This window comes from Lepisma saccharinum, chromosome 10 (genome assembly GCF_977018435.1).
Source record: "Lepisma saccharinum chromosome 10, izLepSacc3.1, whole genome shotgun sequence".
Classification (NCBI taxonomy): Eukaryota; Metazoa; Arthropoda; class Insecta; order Zygentoma; family Lepismatidae; genus Lepisma; species Lepisma saccharinum.
Window position 1 is genome coordinate 37,702,409 of NC_139238.1, and position 18,968 is coordinate 37,721,376.

General features: G+C 37.8%; 1 protein-coding gene across 2 annotated transcripts in view; it reads left to right on the forward strand.

Annotated features, from left to right (window-relative positions):
* LOC145993868 (uncharacterized) overlaps positions 1 to 18,968 on the forward strand; it is a 202,108-nt gene that overhangs the window by 162,997 nt on the left and 20,143 nt on the right. For both annotated transcript variants that reach the window (XM_083129732.1, XM_083129731.1), the window contains exon 6: positions 11,310 to 11,495. In XM_083129732.1, the coding sequence (XP_082985858.1) occupies positions 11,310 to 11,495 (186 nt within the window). The remainder of the gene's footprint in view (positions 1 to 11,309; positions 11,496 to 18,968) is intronic.

Genomic DNA, 18,968 nt, shown 5'->3' on the forward strand with positions numbered 1-18,968 from the left:
ATGAACTGCAATAATTATCGTGGAATTTCTCTACTCTCAACAACATATAAAATATTATCTAACATTCTTTTAACAAGACTAACCCCATATGCTAATGAAATTATAGGTGATTATCAATGTGGATTTAAACGTAACAGATCAACTACAGATCAGATTTTTCACATCAGACAGACACTTGAAAAAAAGTGGGAATATAATCAAAATGTCCATCAGCTATTCATTGATTTCAAAGAAGCATATGATTCGGTCAAAAGAGATAAATTATATAATATATTAGTAGAATTTGGAATACCTAAGAAGCTTGTTAGTATGATAAAAATATGCACCAGTGAAACAGAAAGTAAAATTCGTGTGGGTATTAATATGTCTCACAAATTTACAATTCATGATGGGTTAAAACAAGGAGATGCTTTATCTCCATTGCTCTTTAATTTTGCCTTAGAATATGCTGTAAGGAAGGTAAAAGAAACTAAAGAAGGACTAAAATTAAATGGTGTGACTCAGTTGTTAGCATATGCAGATGATGTAGACTTACTGGGGGATGATGTGAATACAATTAAAAATAATGCTAAAATATTTTTCAAAACTGCTAAAGAGATAGGTATGGAAGTTAACAAAGAGAAAACTAAATATATGCTTACAGGCCGAAACCAAGTGTTAGGTAATAATCAAAATCTAATTATTGATAACAACTCGTTTGAACCAGTTTCCAAATTCAAATACTTAGGAGTAATATTAACAAATGAAAATTATATTAAAGAGGAAATAAAAAGTAGGCTTAATTCAGGAAATGCATGTTACTTCTCTCTTCATAAACTTTTGTCTTCTCGTTTAATATCTAAGAAACTAAAAGTTAAAATATACAAAACAGTAATTTTGCCTGTAGTATTATATGGATGTGAAACTTGGTCCCTTACATTGAAAGAGGAACATAAATTGAGAGTATTTGAAAATAAGATCCTTAGGAAAATCTTTGGACCTAAAAGGGATGAGGAGACAGGTGAGTGGAGAAGGTTACATAATTTAGAACTACATAATTTGTATTCATGTCCAGATATTATTAGAATAATTAAATCCAGAAGACTTAGGTGGGCAGGCCATGTGGCACGAATGGGAGAGGAAAGAGGAGTTTACAGGATTCTTGTTGGGAAACCTGATGGTAAGAGACCTGTAGGAAGGCCAAGACGAAGATGGAGGGACAACGTTGAGATGGACCTTAGGGAAATCGGTAGGGATGGAAAAGAGTATATAGAACTTGCTCAAGATAGGGAAAGATGGAAGGCCTGTGTTGCTGCAGCCATGAACCTTCGGGTTTAAGAAGGCTAGGGAGTTAGTTAGTTAGTTGGAATGACGTAAAATAAGAAAATACATAACTATGCAACATGTTAACGCTAAATTGTGTATGCATTCAAAGTTTCTTTAATATATATATTAATGAGAATACTTTAAATACATTACATAATCAATTCATCAGCCTCATAACAAATCAACAGTAAAAATAATACAAATTTTGTCTCCTTTTCCTCAAAAGAATTATTCGTGCATTTGAGACAAAACTTTTTAGCAGCAACAGTCTGAAGTAGCTACATATTTGGTCTTACTTCTCTCTCTAGTAATTTAGAATGCATTACAGAAAACAATCATATTGGGTTCGATACGTGGAAGAACATTTTTAGATCCAAATTTTTCAAACTGAAAACTTTATAGGGGGCAAAAAAATTCACAGGGCGCCATGGCATTTTCTTTAAAACATTTTTATTTAATTTAGACCGCTTTGTTCCATAGCTATGGCTCTGAACTTGGACTATAATAATAGCAGACATTGCGAGCGAAGCGAGCAAGAAAATTTTACGAAAATTTGAAATCAATGGGGGCAATTCACCCTCTGTGTCCCCCCCCTGCAAGTTCGCTTGGCCGTCTGGAAGAAGAAACTATTAATTCCATCTTGAGTATCCATTGTCCTACTATTCTTAGATTCTGCTAGTCTTGTTTTTTACTTAATGTTTGCCCCCCCTCCCTAGAATGGACTTCCGTTCAAGGTGGGGGGACAATGCCCCCTGCCCCCCTGTGGTTGCGGCACTGTTGTTGAGTTCCTCTTCATCAATTTCACGTCATCACTCATTGTCGCGATTAGCTAGAAGTGGCAGAAAAGCAAAGCTAAGTAACAAAAATTAAATATCCATTCCCTCTCTCTACTGCATGAATCACTATTACCAAATGGTATACTTGGGAAACAAAAAATTAAGCAGTTCAAACTTCATAGCAACACATCCAAGAAAAACATCCAAACACATTAGGCACCTTTAATATAAGACTTCTCAAAATGTCATAACTGTTCTAGATACTGAAAATTACGAAATAATTTCCCAAAGTCTGAATCAGGAAGGGATCCCATTCTAGTACGACATTATTCGGAATCCCACACACCTCTTTAAATCACAAAATCAATAAGTGTCTTTGTTATGTTGCTAGAGTAATACAGTATATATTTGTAAAGATTAGTGAGAATATCAGGTGTTCTGTATATTTCACAGGGGGGGGGGGGGCAAAGCAGCCCCCCCCCCCTCTAGCTACGCGCCTGTCTCGAAGCGCTTGATCGACTTGAACATATCACCATTAAAAGGTATAGGAAAATCTTTCTTTAAATTCTCAACCAGTTTCTTTATTGCTGATAATTCAACAGCAGTTGCAAGTTGAGGAATATCAGCAACAAAAATGTTTCGCTATTCAGGCATGAAAATGTCAATCCAAGACAAACCCTTAATAGCACGTTTCAATTTTGTCTTTACAACAATCAGATTTAAGCTATGCTTCATTCCTCGAAATACAACTTCAACGTTAACTTTTCCTAAAAAACCAAGATTATTATCATTTGCTGCTCTCAGGATGATAGGAAAATTGTGTACAGTGCAACCTCGCAATGAAGACTCAAATTGTCTACTGTCAATTAAAGTATAAATAGAACCTGTATTCACCAGGAATGGAATCTTAGAATTGTTGACTTGTATAATAACAAGGTCTGGCGCACACTGATGACACAGATTAGGTCTGGCGTAGATGTTCAGTCGGTATATGACAGATACCATTACCTTTGATGGCTAAAATTAAGCCACCACCCTTAAAGATCTCTAAAAATAACAATAACTGGTCAATTATCATTAGAGTAAATAGCGATCGACCTCTCGCTTGGTATCTAAATTTAAGTGATCGCCCCGCGGTTTCTAAAACTGAAAATCCCGTCGATTATTAACATTTGAAGTATCTGAAGGCACCACCGAGCTATTGTTGCAAACGGCGAGGACATACTACTTTTTGACCTCGTACTTATATAAATGCACCAGTGCATACACCTCACCCATCCTGCTTGTACTTTAAGAGCTTATTTTCTCCATGGCCTGAGTAAGTTCCTTTGTACCGGACAACGGAACAGTAATAACCACAAAAGATGCAATCAACGACGGCGAATTTCAATTTTGAGTAATGGCGTCGTCGCCCATAAAATTAGTTTTTCTTCACGTCCTCGCGGTTGACAACCTCTTGTCACGTCAGAATCTCAAGGGAAAAAAAGAGTGAATAATTTGTCAACGGAAAGGTCTCCTCACATAAAAAAAAGACAATCAGATATGCAAGCTTCATGGTCTGAGATTGCACCCTCCTTCCCCCCTATGTACAGGACAGTGACCGCATGTGTACGCTATCTGGCCTTGGCTATAGTGATTTAACAGAAAGCAAGGGATCAACGACATCTTGCGGGCATTAGTGGAATGTCAGTGCTTATTAAGGGAACATCAACGCTGTGTTTCTCTTTTCTTGGTCCCCCCACTTGTTTCTTTAGGGAGACGGTAAAATGTTGATCTACTTGAGTAATTAAATTTACATAAAATGTTAGCTCTCTTGCTTTTGTGTGAGCGGCTCAGGGTCGATCACCAGTATGAACCCAAACATTTCGTCGCTGCCAGTCTCATGAGGACTACTGGCAAGTTACTTTAAAGAAGGAAAGCCTGATAAGAGGACGATGAGACCCGATTATAGTTAAAGTCCTGATTCGAACGCCACTTTACTTCAAAGGAAGTTCCGAAAGACCAGTTTACTCTGTTACAGGAGTAAACAACCATCCGTCACGTCCGCGTGGACCCCAGTACATCCTCCCCTAAAACCTTTCACACCAATAGCGTCCCTTTTTGGAACTGACAGATCTTGTCAAGTCCACGTGGAGTAAAAGAGATGTTGCCAATTCAGTTTCTTTAGAGATTTCATAACGTGAGGTTGCGGTTATATTTGCTAGGTTGTGTTATTGTGTTGAGCTATATGTATGCAATATGGAGACCTTGGGAGTATCACGGGGCAGTGAATGAATGGATGTCTAAACACTGCAGGTAAAAGTGACATCAGCGTTTTTCAGAAAAACAGGTGTTGGCTCGAAACCAGCTTTTGTGACGGCCATGTCCGTCTGTTTGATATCGATAACTATTTTTTAACGTCCATTTTATGGTTTTTGAGATGATTGGAGAAGATAACAAACAGACGACAAACGAAAAAATACGAAAATTCCTTTCTTTCCTTGTTAAATTCTCGACAATGTGAAGCAAAAATATTTATCCTGATTGCTTACTTTTTATTATAAAGTACAATGAAATTGAGTTTCTTTATGAACGAGTTTATATTACTTGCCTTCGATTCGACCACTTAACGCCCATGAACACTAGAGTACGCAGGATTTTTTTGGAAAGGACAGGGGAGGTGGGGTATCGTGGGTTCTAGGGAGGAGGGCAATATACACAATAAAATATTTCGTAATTACGAGGGCTAGGATATTTATGACCTAAAAACCACCAAAATATGCAAAATAAAATATGCTCTTATGACCTAAAATTTTCCAAAATATGCACTATAATTTGAAAAATATGCCCTCATAACTAGACTCTTTTAAACATCAATATCTAACTTATGCTGAAACATTTTCATATAATATACATACTATTTTTAGTTCACATTATGGGCCCTGATGAGTTGAAATACACAACGAATACTTTCTGTAAATTTTCAATTAAAAATGAAAAAGATTTTGGTGCAGTCCAAAAAAAATAATCTCGGGTGAACATCGGAGTAAGAACGAATCCACTTGGAAAATGACTGTATATTTCTGAAAAAGTGAAAATATGCTGAATATGACCGAAAATTCATCAAAGTATGCTTTATCACATAGAAATGGCCAAATATGCCAAAATATGCCCTTAAAAAGCACCTTAATTCAATTAGTTTCTTCACAATATGAATTTCTATATATTTAGGGAACACATCACCCTTACCAAAAGAAATATGTTAAGTCATGACCATTTTTAAAGTTCGCTTAAAAGGTTTTCGAAAATAAAAATGGTAATCGGGGTTCATTTTATGGGGCTTTGCATTTACCATCTAGGTTTTTCCCGACGTTCTTTACTGCTTCCATTTTACATTTTTTTTTTACTTAATTTCGAGATGGTTGTAGCCCCATCGGCTCCTACTTGCGTATACCAAAGTCCATAGATGTAACCAATATTCTGTATTATTTGTGCACTCTCTTCTACACAATCATATTTTGAATCATTACATTCAAAACACAATACAGGCAAAAACTAGTCAAAACATCAAATCTTTGCACACACATTTCATTTGTAAACTAATACACTTATAGTTGTTGTACAGTGGGATCCATGAGTATTACCGTGCAAATTACTCATGACTATTTTCATTAATCTTTCTCTTACATCTTATGTGTTTTTTAAGCGATGGATTTTTATGTATGCTGGTGCAGAAGTTGTCAACAGCTTGTTTTGATTGATCGATTTGTTTTATTTTACTTCGCGGTTTGTGCCTCTTGGCTAATTTGCGAAGATGGGGATGAGTGATAAAATTGATGAATGGACATTTTACAAACAACCATGCCCGAACGGGATTCGAACCCGGGACCCCTGGCGTCGCAGCGCAGCTTGTTTTGAGTTTTAATTCTTGAAGCTCTTATTGGGTCAAATAAAGTGCACGAACATGGTGATGGACACTTTGCACGGTAATACTCATGGATCCCACTGTACAATCAAACTACTCGTTACTGCCGTTCCCATGGACTTTTTCGGAAAGTGAAAAGGAGAAAGTAATCTCTAAATAACAGATATCAAATTAATGTCATGAAGACTTGTCACAATTGGAGGTTTTTCTTCTCTCTTTTTAGCACAACGGGTTTGTTTTTGAAGACCCTGTTATTAAGAAACTACTGACTGAAAACAAACAGCAGACAATTTTGACGAACAACTTGCACCACCATTTAGAATGAAAGCAGATTGTTCAAGGACACTAAAGAAATAGTATCAATTCATTGTGCAAGAACTCGGTCAAGAAACCGTACGTTTGTTACTCAGTGATAAACGCATTGAGTTTTTTTCTGCTTCCGTTGCACCCAGATAAAATAATCTTGAATATCAGGTTTGCAAGTATTATTACGACGAGCACTGACACGGTCGAAAAGTTATGGCCAACTTCTGTGCAAATAGCCTTCAAGCAGATTAAGAAAGAAAAAAATGGCTACAGGGTAACCTGGGACACTTTGGGCCTTCAGGTTCTTACTTCCAAGACTTTGATATTAAGGACGAATGGGGTCAGTGGTTGCAAGTAGGTAACGTAGAAGTTCCATAAAATTTGAAAAAAAATCCCTTTCTATTGTAATTGGAATATTTAGTATAAACGTATTTTTGCTCGGGTTATAATTTCAATCCTAGGCCAGATTTGATGGTGAGAAGTGCGCCCCAAAGCTATGAGAAAAATGAATGTATCAAAACACCTATTACAAGCGTGCGCAATACTTCATATATTTTTAGAACGAGTAGTTACTATGTTTTGTAGTAATTTATACATACTTGCCTCTTCCAAGATAAAAATGGAACCCTGGTATATGGCTTCAAGTTCATTACGGGAATTTTATGAATGCCTACAAAAGACAACATTTTTTAAAATGAATTTTTCTTTGTCCTAAATATTTTCGAAATTTCTCCTTCGCGGAGGGATATTTCCCTCGATCAATCATGGCTCACCGGAGTTTCGTTTGGGTGACCTAACTCGCGGCCAAAGCAGTCGTAAAAAGAGACAATATCCTGTCCTGCAAACGCATGCAGTTTTTGTTTGCACATACCTATAGGTTGCTTTACGTCAAACAAGTTCATTCAGGAATCGTAAAACGGTTACCAACTTTGTTCTGAAGAGAAGAAAAAAGAATTAAAAATAAGTAGGCTACACAGTGCCGTAGCGGCACCAAAATGCCTGAGTAGACATATGATTTACATACCTATAACTTCTAAGCTTCCTTTGATACCAAATAGTTAAATTTAAGGCATAGCTTAGCCGAAAAAACAACAGTTGGTCAGAATTCTGATCAACTTAACGCCTCGTTTGATATTAAATGTCAAGAGCAGTTAAGAATAGTTTCGTAGAAAAAGAATGAAATCTCTCCTCTGTTTGCTTTGTAGCCTCGTATGTCGAAGGAAGATAGTGGTTGAAGTGACGTGGAGGAATGACAGATGCACGTCGCTGAAAGGGGAGAGACACTGCTTCGCCTGTCTCCCCTGTAGCAAAATAGCACGATTAACACGATTAAGCCTTGCTTCCGTGTTAGAAAAACACTAAATATGCTGACCAAGGCAGTGTTTTATTTACGTAAAAAACAACGTTTTCCACTTGATAACGAATAGTTAAATTCAACGCTTGTCCTTAATCTGAAGAAGACCCTGATATAGTGTGGAAACGTTACGTGTAGAGTGTTTTTTACGTAAATAAAAGACTGCCTTGGTCAGCATATTTAGTGTTTTTCTAGCATCAGTGTTTCGAACTGCTCCGCAATTTCGCTTCCAAAATACGATTACTACCCCGAGATGCGTGAGCGTTGTTCGAAACTTTGTAGGGTGATTAGTAGAAATAATAATAATTGAATAAGAATTATTATTATGTCCTTGAGACGTCTATTTGATCCACCAGATGTGGAATAACCTACACAACTGTTCTTAATGTTTCCACACTTCATACCCAGGCCCGTTGCGAGAATTTATCTCCAAGGGAGGCTCATGGGTTATCAGGGGGGGAGGGGGTTTGTAAACCAAGTCCATTTTTCAAAAGTTTAACAGTATTAAATGAAGGTAAATTATGTGTGTGTGTGGGGGGAATCATTAATATACATTTTAGGAATATCATACAAATACTACATTTTTTTACATATCTTCTAAAACATCTCTTGTTGGTTTTAATTGACTGCTACTGACATCACACTTACTTACTACACACTCCATACTACTTTTGATGATTCATAAATTTATATCATATAAGAAGAAAATGCACAATATTGAATCATAGTGCCTACCGTAAAATCCACCCCGGCCAAAGCAATACGTTCCCAAAACTTGAGAGGTGTAGATCTTTGACACGTATGTGGAAGGAAGGTGGATGACGACGTCAAAGTCACAGATGCCTGTCTAAACGTGAGTCCGCAACAAGGGTAGCGAAGGTACAGACAAAGAAGCTTCCCTATAAAAGAACTTTCTAAAGTATAGAATATCTTCTACATACTTGCCGCTACTTAAGACTTCGGCTCATACACAAGATGAACGCATGTAATAGTTGCTGTTTATGTTCTGTGAATTTATCCTTCACCAAATTGTGAGCAAAATAATATCTGCTGTCTACATTTTCACTCTGCAAATTATACAAAACAGATTTACCTAATTTCAAGGGGCTGATTAAACTGTCAGGGGGGGGGGGGGTTCTGGCCCCTGTCTGGCTACAGGCCTGATCATACCTTTCATATAGAGTTACTAAAATGCATATTTATTCTTTCGGGTGAATAACTTTTACGCATCTCATTCAAGACAAATCTTTGAAAGTTAGTGGAAATTTTTAGTAATGAAGATTACATTGTGTAACTTCTTCATGAAAATCTCATTTTTGGAATTTTATAAAGCTTTGGAACAATTTAGTCTCTGAAATAGATGGTAGACTGTGAAATTCTGTTACGTTTCCTGCATTTAAGACACGATTTTCCGAGCTAAATCATTATTTCGCTAGAATGCTAATCAACTTTACTCTATTTGTGCTATCGACTGTCAAAATACAGTAAAACCTCGTTAATCCGGACTAATGAAGGGGATAACGAAAGTCCGGATTAACTTAAATAACATAAAAGAACAGTAGAAAGTTCATTAAAACTCCGTTTATAGCAACAAAACACGTTTATTATGGTGTATTTAAAGGGCATAGGCCTAAATACACTATACAGTACAGTACAAAGTCTGCGGGAAACAGAATTTCATCAGTGGTTGACTGTCTTTTCTTTGGGAAGTTCTCTTGTGACTTCTAGCCACATTTAAAATCTTGCATTCTGCCTTTTTTTTTTTTTTTTGGGCCTGTCCGGATTAAGCGAAGTCCGGCTTATCGGGGTCTGGATTTACGAGGTTTTACTGTAATACTTTCCTAGTTTGAGTTTATTAAGTCCCCTTTATGCACAGATACGCCAATCTGGATTAGACCTACAGTTTAAAGTGGGATCCAAACCACCATATGCCTTCACCGGGTATCGAACCCGGCATCCTTTTATTACAAGGCGACGACGTTATCACTACACCATCGACCCCAAGAGGGAAGGGCGACTAACCAATACGAAGCTCATGCCGAGATGATAATTTGCTGGAGAGAAAAAGGTACCGAGCATTATGTGATTTAGTGCAACAGTTCTGCTCGGTTGAATAAGATACAGTGGGGAGACCTTGAAATGTAACGGCCAATGGTGTGAAAAGGAAGTGCAAATGTTCTTTGCATTGCTACAGTCCTCTGCAACGGGAAGTAATTTTGAGAATGTTCTTTCGCGTGGAAACCAGCCAGTAGGTGCTCCCGCAACACCACAAGGATTTCTAATACTACCAACACAAATGTCAGAAGATTGAAGTTCTGGATGGCTATTGGTGTTCACCATTCATCCTCATCGTCGCGATTTGGCTAAAGAAAATATTTTTAAAAAACACGAATACACTTGTGTACCAATAAAGAAAGATTGACTTGGAGTATCAACCAACCACCGAACCCTTGAAATCATGCAACACACACAACTTCTGATGTTTAGTGTATATGAGGTACTACTCCACCAAGAAGAGAAAAATTCTCTGGCGCTGTCGTCGAATCTTCAACCCTAAGCGAGCATGGGTGATGCAATCAGCTGCTTGCCATGTAAACTTGTCCCTGCGTTGCCAAAATGTGTGGCGTTCTTCAACGCATCGTCACCATCTTTATTTAGTGCTAAGTGTTTGCATCATCATGAAGGGGAAACCGCACACACCGAAAGCTGAGGTGTAATATTTAACGTCTTAAGGAGGAAAATTACAAATATGGAAACACTGAGCACTCGCACACAAGCGAAGGGAAAGAGAGAGGAGAAATAATAACTTATTTTTCTTATGCACGTGGGTAATTGATTGACACAATAATGACCAACGTTTCTCTATCCATCTGTTTTCTTTTCTTTGAAATAACACTAATTTTTCTTTGGTAGAGCGCGTGTGTTTCAGCCTCACGCATGGGTACAATTTTAATAGTCACAATTGAATTGTCACTATTTATTTATTATTACTAAAAAAATTGAAATACAATCGATATAATTTTCTCTTCAAATAATTTGGATCTAACTATTGGTCTGATGTATATTATTTGTATTAACTGTAACAATATTATTTTTACATTTAACTTCGTTAAAGTTTGGTATTTTAAAAACTGTACTTTGTGTGCGTGTGTGTATTACTAAAAGCTGAAGCCATGAAAACTGTCCAGTCAAGGTCACGCCGCTTACCTACATTGTTGCCAATAACCAACCGCATACGTACAACGCGCGAAGTGTTGACTGAGCAACTTAGAAGAAGTGTGGCAATCCTGGAGGGCCAGGGGTTTGGAGGAGGCAAGGGGAAGCTCCGAACTTGACTGGACTGTTTTCGTGCAGAGAGCAATAATATAATTTTATAACGTTTTCAACCAATACACAGCCGCCGGCTATAAAAATTGGAAACAAATTTCCTGAAATACTCATTCTTATCACATAAACAATCTTGCGACTTACCTAGTGTTCCTAAAATTGTACTTTTAATTTCTACACAAACTGGTTGTAAAGGAACAACAAGCCAACCACAGTGCGTCATTAGGACTTGTGTCACTGCGATTCTTATCCAGGATGAATTAAATAGTTTAAACATTGTGAATTTATTAATATTGTATTCTTCACTTGAGACTTAAGCATCCTTTCTTTCTTGCAGGACGAACGGTACAAGCTGCTCCTGGTGCTCCCATTGGAGAGGAGAGGATTGCGTCAGCTCATTCGCGATATGATGTCATTTCCCCTCCGTGACGTGTACCGGTTGCTCCGTCCCACGCGGGTGAACGTGGTCATCCCGACCTTCATCGTGGAAGGGTTCGTGGTCCTTACACCGACGCTGCAGCAGGTAAGCCGCCATTTTGGACCCAAGTATTGCGCGTGCAATTCTCAGAAAAAATTATCATCTTACATCAGTGTGCGAGTTAATTTACCCCTCCACAAAATAAAAGTTTTTATCCTTGCCAGAGATGTTTCTATCCCCCTCAAAGAAAATGAAATCGAAAGCATATATGAGTACCTAGTATACCATTTATTAACTATGTAACGAACACAATTGCCAAATCATTCGTGAGCATTAATGGTGCAGTCATCAAAGATTTCCCTGCCGAAAAGTATGCAGAATGGACATTTCAACTCAATTTTTTTACAGCAATTTTAAAAACTACACCCTGGAAAAATTACCCCTGCAAATTCTCGCGTTTCTCTGCGTTCAGTTTAAGGCAGAAAGAGACTTCCGAAATTGCGAGGCTAGCGTTGCGCTGGAAACACGCCCCGCCATGTTAATACGTCACTACTTAAGAGACCGTTTGTCGTCTGCTTCGAGCGTCCAGTTTACTGGGGGTAGCCACGGAGAGCCAACGTGTGCAGAAGTTTTACAAATCTGTACAGATTTAAATAATAGAAGAAGGAGCGATGGCGAAAGGAAAAGCTATGCCTTGTAATGATCATTCTTCTATTAAATATCGCTGCTGCTCATGTGCAAGATAAGTGAAAGGGTTCTGCTGCGTGCGTGTTCTCAGGTCATGCGAAAAAATTGCTTGTAAAATTGGTTACAAAAAATATATTTTAAACTTATATTTATCGAAATTCACCAACCTATGTAGTGCAAAATAAGAATTGTCACATTCTTCACTATATTTATAAAGCATATTTTACTTTATTTTCCATTAAATAATTTCAGTTTGTGTTTCATTTCTTTTGCGCAAATGATGATAAAATATTTTTGATCAGTTAAGAGAAAATACACTGAGAAGATTACATCAGTTGCACAGTACATTTCAAAGCTTAGTTTATGTATAATTATTACAAGGAAATAATGTGTATAACATTATATCACATACTGAAATGGTACGATATATTTTGAATTTTGTGCGAAAAAAGCCTTCTCTTTAGCACGAACACATTAATTGGTTGGTTCACAACCTAACCACTAGAGATCATAATCCTATCGAGACGAGACATTGCAGTCTTGGTTCCGTTCTCGTTGAAAGTTGTAAATGCCTGTTTCGTGTTTATTTGTAAATGCCTCGTTCACGTCTTGGTTTCGGAGGGCAATTCTCATTCTCGTCTCAAGTCTCGAAAAATATAGGATTAACAACGTATGCAAAGGCTTATCGTACAAACTTTCACAGTGCATAGAGATAAAAAAAACTTTTCTCAAAGATTTTTTTGTTTGTTTGTTTGACTCCTCGTTTCAAAGATACGAGCCCTCGAAAACTGGACATTATTCTGCTTATATATACAAACCAAACCGCCAATTCAGAATTACCACTAATGAACTGGCGTTGTAATTATTGTACACAAAATTCATGATTTATCTGAGGAAGTAGCATGTTCTGGGTTTGATTCTCGACCTGGACATGACTGCTCCTTTGTGAATGTCCTTTCATTTAAGTGGAAATTATTTGGAGGGGGGGGGGTGATTGCTCGAGACTTTGGGGACAGCTAGGGGGATGCTTCTATGGTTAATGTTAGTGTTGCTCACGAGACGAGACACTTCCCGTCTCATCTCATAAAATGAGACAGGACAGACAAGTGAATGTTTTCGGAACGAGACGGGAGAGACCAAAGTCTCGTCTCGTGGGCAGGTTGTGAGATACTTAGATTGTGCTGGTTGGTGGTGGTGTTAGTTGGGGGGGAGGAGTTTCTCCTGCACCCCGACTTCGAATACTGGTTGTAGTCATTCATCTCCATTGTCGCGATTAGCCAAAAGTGTGAAGAAATGTGACGTTAGAGAAGATACATACTAAATTAACAATGCGTTTCTCATCGTTGCGGTTAAACAAAGTGAAGAAAAGCGACGTAAAAGTAGGATAAATACATAGATTTGCAATGTATATATTAACTGAAGAAAACTGTCGTTTACTGCAGAAAATTTAAAAACTCTGCGTACATTTTTTTCGCCATATCGCCTCTTATATTGAAGAAATTGGCGTGTAAACTCGAGTGTTCTAAACGTATTGTTATTTTAAAATTTGCGAAGAAAATATCATGACGAAAATAATTGTAATTCCAGAAAAGGCATTCTTGTAACAATAATTTCTTGCCAGTGAGAACCTATGTATTGGCAATGAAGAAGGCTATCCTCGTGTTCAGCCATTGACTATTACCAGTATTGCTTTGTCTTTTTGCTGTCGCTTTCGCGGCGCATTTCTAAATATTGACGTCAGGCCAATCGGAGGACGTTTTCAAATCAGTGACGTAGGAGGTTACATTCAGCAGTGTTTGAAGGCATGTTTCTCGAGAACCAAAACAAATATCGCCGAAACATTTTGCACATCTCATTTTGGTGTCATTATCAGTAAAATGGACAGATTTAAAACGTTTTCATGTCATAGTGTCCATTTTGGATTGAAGCACACCTTTCTGCAACTGACCAACCTCACCGAACCCAGATAACAGCAAGCGCTACGACGACAGAGGTCTCGAGTTCGAATCCCGGCCTGGACATGGGTGTTCTTTGTGTGCCCATCAATATCATGTCATCACGCATCCTCATCTTCGCGATTAGCAAAAAGGGGCAGAAATGCGAAGTAAAATAAACCAAATCAATCAATCAACGGAGACAACAGTATGCTCGTTTCCATTTATATTTTTATGGCATAGTACTGATATTTTACATAAAGTGTTCACAAGAAACTTGTGGGTAGCTTAATGGACGTTAAGTTTGAACTTGGGAATATAAATTTGGTCAAGTTTTCGGCGCCAAAAGTTCGATGGCTCTTTTTGTAAATGTTACATGTTTAAACATATTAAAATGACCCAGGTTAGAACTACTGTTCTAAGGTACTTAGAAACACAAGGCAATGGTTTAGTTTACTGACTAGTAACATATACAAATTTACATTACCCAATAAAAACCTACATCCCAAAATGAAATTAAAAACATGCCACCGATTGAGCACCTCCCCTCCTCCCTCAAGCAAAAAGCTTAATGCGCACAGTGTTTTGCATGTATATTTCGTTATTTAGCTTGCTAGGCTATGTTGTTGAATGTGAATATCAAGGCTGTTGAAAGAGGTACATAAAACAGGGGGAGCGGGGGAGATGAAGGGAGACAAGAGACATTAGAACAGAGTAGAGGCTGATTCAGAAAGAGGAGATCATAGTCAAATACAATACGGAAGACAACATCAGTTACAAGTAAAACTGGAATAATCTGGAACGAAAGGAGGACAGTACATAGAGTAGAAAAGGAATGATACGTCTCTCAATTACCACGGACTTTTCTTTAAATAGCTTCAGGGTTTATAGCTCAATATTATCAAATGAGTCAATTTTGCAATAACAGATTTCATGGTGATAATAATAATCATAAACTAAAAAATATATACTCATATTTTCACTTCGAAGAAGTCATGGAAGATATTTAATTTGTTTATTTAGTGATGAACAGTCTATTCGTCTCCAAAACAATCGCAACAAATGTAAAGTTTTGTAAATTGCTTCAATCATTCGCGGAGCCCCTGGAAGATTACAGACAAGACAGATAGAGAGAGAAGGAGAGAGAGAGTTAATATTAATTAGGTTCATGTTAGAAGTTATCGTAAAATTAGCATTCTGCAAGTCAATTTACAAAAACAGGACGCAGCCGTTCTCTTTTTTTAAAATTTGAATATCTTATCATGCATAAAGACAGATAATGATTATAAATTGCAGTTGAGTGCACCATAAATATATTTTTAAAAACTGAATCATTAAAAGTACATCAAGGTTAACTAGGTAAATGGTTCAACTTTTTAAACGGAAATGGCAGCGCAAATCGACGATGTTAGACCGTCATTTTTCCATTTAACGTTTTACACACAGAACATCAAAATCAAGGTTCAATGCATAAATTGACAGTTAAAAGTGTAATTGTGTTAGATCTTCCCAATTGATGCATTTTTAGTGCATCACACGGAACAGCACCTGATAAAAGTACCCTTTATGCATTTCTGTGTGTATTTTGACACACCAAAGAATGCATCATAACGTTAATGTGCTATTGGAGTCAGGCACGTATCCAGGAATTCCTTTCAGAACGTGAAATCGGAACATTTTTTACCACTCGACTCCTCTGTTTCCATGCGTTAATATTGTGTGCCGGAACCATCTCAGTATGTGTGTTTGTCCATTTCATCTCATCAGACATAAAAAACATCTATGGTGTCTTTGAGTGTTTTTACGAAGCTGTTACACATGCATGGGATGGACAATCCACTCGACAACGCGAGATTCAAATTGTGGGCTGCGAAGTGGACGCAGACAGCTCTCGAATATTTCTCTCTGATTCGAGCCTGAACACCACTAACGTGTCTTGTCCTCCCATTTTTCAGCTCTTATAAAACCCGAAACCCACCAAATTGTTCAGATTCAGGCCTTAGCACTCACAAGTGTTCAAAAATGCCTGTCACAGCTTCCGCTGTCTTGTCATATATCGGCACGAAACAAAGGAAGTCTTCTCGAATACAAGTGGATCACGAAACAATTAATGCACAGTGAAAACCATTCCGTTCCCAACACATCTAATGTTTCGTCTCCCAGTATGATGAAATGCTTACTCATTTATCTCCAGTGACGTGCCCAAGGGAGGTTTGGTGAGGTAATAACCCCATTTGACCCAGTATTCCCCCTCTCCCTTCCGAAAATCCTGGGCACGCCTCTCTTTATCTCGGACATTTTTTAAAATCAACTCACCAGAAGTTTTTATCATCGTATTGGAGATTGAAGTAAGATGCGTTCTTCCTGCAGGTTTGGATATGATCCTTTATGGTGCTGTCGTCTGCCTGCCTTCACACCTAACCTTAACAAGACCCTAATTTTCCAAACCTTGTGACTTGGATTTTCAAGACTTAGGACGGTTTCAGACCGAAGGGACACGCGATATATGTCGATTGGAATGGGCCAATCAACAGCAACGTTTCACACCGTAGCGACACAAAAGGCCGCACAAACCTAATTTCGATTTGTGAAATCCTCAGGCGACAGGGTGTGAAATCTCCCTTATTAGGCCACTGTCATTGTCACCAAGAAGTAGTAGCTCTTGTTGACCACAGAAAAAAATATCCTCAACCGGTGATAATGCTCCTCAGTTTTCTTCTCTCTCCTATATTTTCTGTGCTTGTTCACTATACAGGCAACACCTTACGATTTGATATACACAGGACATGTACTATGTAGACATTTTAACGAAAAATCGGTTGAAGTCAAGGATGGCTAGGTGGCTCAGTTGGTAGAGCCCTGATTTGGGTCCTGGTAGAGCCTGCAATTTCCGCCTAAAATGTCTACATATGTTACATCTTCTTGCTTTCTCTTCTCGACATTCATAAAATTTTCGGCTGTCTCTTTATGGTAGTTAAGTGTTTGAATGTGTTTCGAACCCAATAGGCTTAAACAAAAGTATTTTTTATACCATGAAATTCTTGGACTGCATATACGAAATTTAGTTCTGGCAAAACTAAATCATCACTCAAAACTTTGCTTTTCAGTTGATCTATGCAGTTTATTTCTGTTTTAATAAACCACTCCAATATCCGGTACTGCTGAAATATTCACTTTAGAGAGAGACCTTTAATCTCTTCGGCCCTCGAACCGAAGTAGGCCTACACTGAGGCCCGGAAATTCTGCTGTCGTCAATGTCTTCATTTTCGAATCACTATATCTTATAAAGAAATCAGAGGACGCTGACTGATCTGATCACCAACGACTGTATGAATTGTCACACTTACCTCTGAAATCTCATTAACCGATTCTTTGTAGAGATGAACCGAAAAATTGAATCCGCGTAGGCCTACTTATATCCTCATTATATTCTAGAACGTTCCGCAGATAAAACGATTCGTTAATATCGCCAGTAGTTGACTCCTTCTCTCATTCAAGAACGTACCCCCTCCTGCCTTCCAGAGATTAGAAATTACAACGAATCGCCCTAAGTGTGGCGCTACCTTTGTTGTGCAGCTTCCAAATGCTGACAAGTATCTACATAGTGCTCAAGTGCGCTGCGAGAACACCGGAAGCACAAGAAAAGTGTACGTGCAATATTATCAACAACAGGGTTATAGAACATTCTCCGTCTTGCTTCGATAATTGTCTATCTCCTTAAATCATCGTCACATTATTCAAAAAGCCAAAAACCTGATTTTATCTAGTGTAAAATAAAAAAAATCCTGGGGGGGCTCGAGCCACCTCAACCCCAGCTTGGATACGTGCTATTAACAATAACAGGGTTATAGAACATTCTCCATCTTGTCTCGATAATTATTTCTCCCAAATTATCATCACATTATTCAAGAAGAAAAAATCCTAGTTTTATCTAGTGTAAACAGAAAAAAATCCTGAAGGGGGCTCGAGCCTCCTGATTCCCACCTTGGATACGTGCTATTGACAATAATAGGGTTATAGAACACTCTCCGTTTTGTCTCGATAATTATTTCTCTCAGATTTATAAATTTATTATCTTCACATTATTCAAGACGCCAAAAATCTAATTTTATCTAGTGTAAATTGAAAAATTTCCTGAGAGAGGGGGGGGGGGCTTGAGCCATTAACTGTAACAGGGGTATAAAACATGCTCCGTCTTGCCTCGATAATTATTTCTCTTCTTACATTATTTTCACATTATTTAAGAAGCCAAAAACCTAATTTTATCTAACGTAAACTGAAAAATTTCATGGGTAGAGTATCTAGCCCCCTGTGTCCTATCTTGATCTTGGATACGTGGTATTATCAATAACAGGGTTACGGAACATTCTCCGTCTTGCCTCGATAATTATTTCTCTCCTTAAATTATTGTCATATTATTTTATTTCACACCACAAGAAATCAAAAACCTCTTTTTATCTAGTGTAAACCTAAAACTTTCGGGAGGGGCTCGAGCCCCCTAAGCCCCCCTCTGGATACGTGCCTTATTGGAGTCAACATATTTGTGTCAATTGGCTCGTTTTGGGTTGTGTGTGTACAATGTGCGTCATCACATTATTCAGAGAAATCCGGTTTTCTAAAATTCATACCTAAAGTCAGGCACGTATCTAGAAATACATTTCGGGGGAGAGTCCGACGAAGTGTTTCAATAATAATAAATTAAAATAATTGCATTTAATTAAATTAAAAAATATTAGTGAAATATGTAAATTAATTAATAATGTATTGTTACTACGAGGGTCACTATTTATATTTTGAGCCTAACAATGAAAAAACAGGAATTTGGCATTGAAAACTGCTTTATTGTTTTTCGAAGTAGCTATTCTCCTTTATGGTCAATACACTTTTGCATTCGTTCGAACCATTTGTCAAAGCAGTTTTTCCAATCTTCTTGAGACACCTGCATAATATGGTTTCT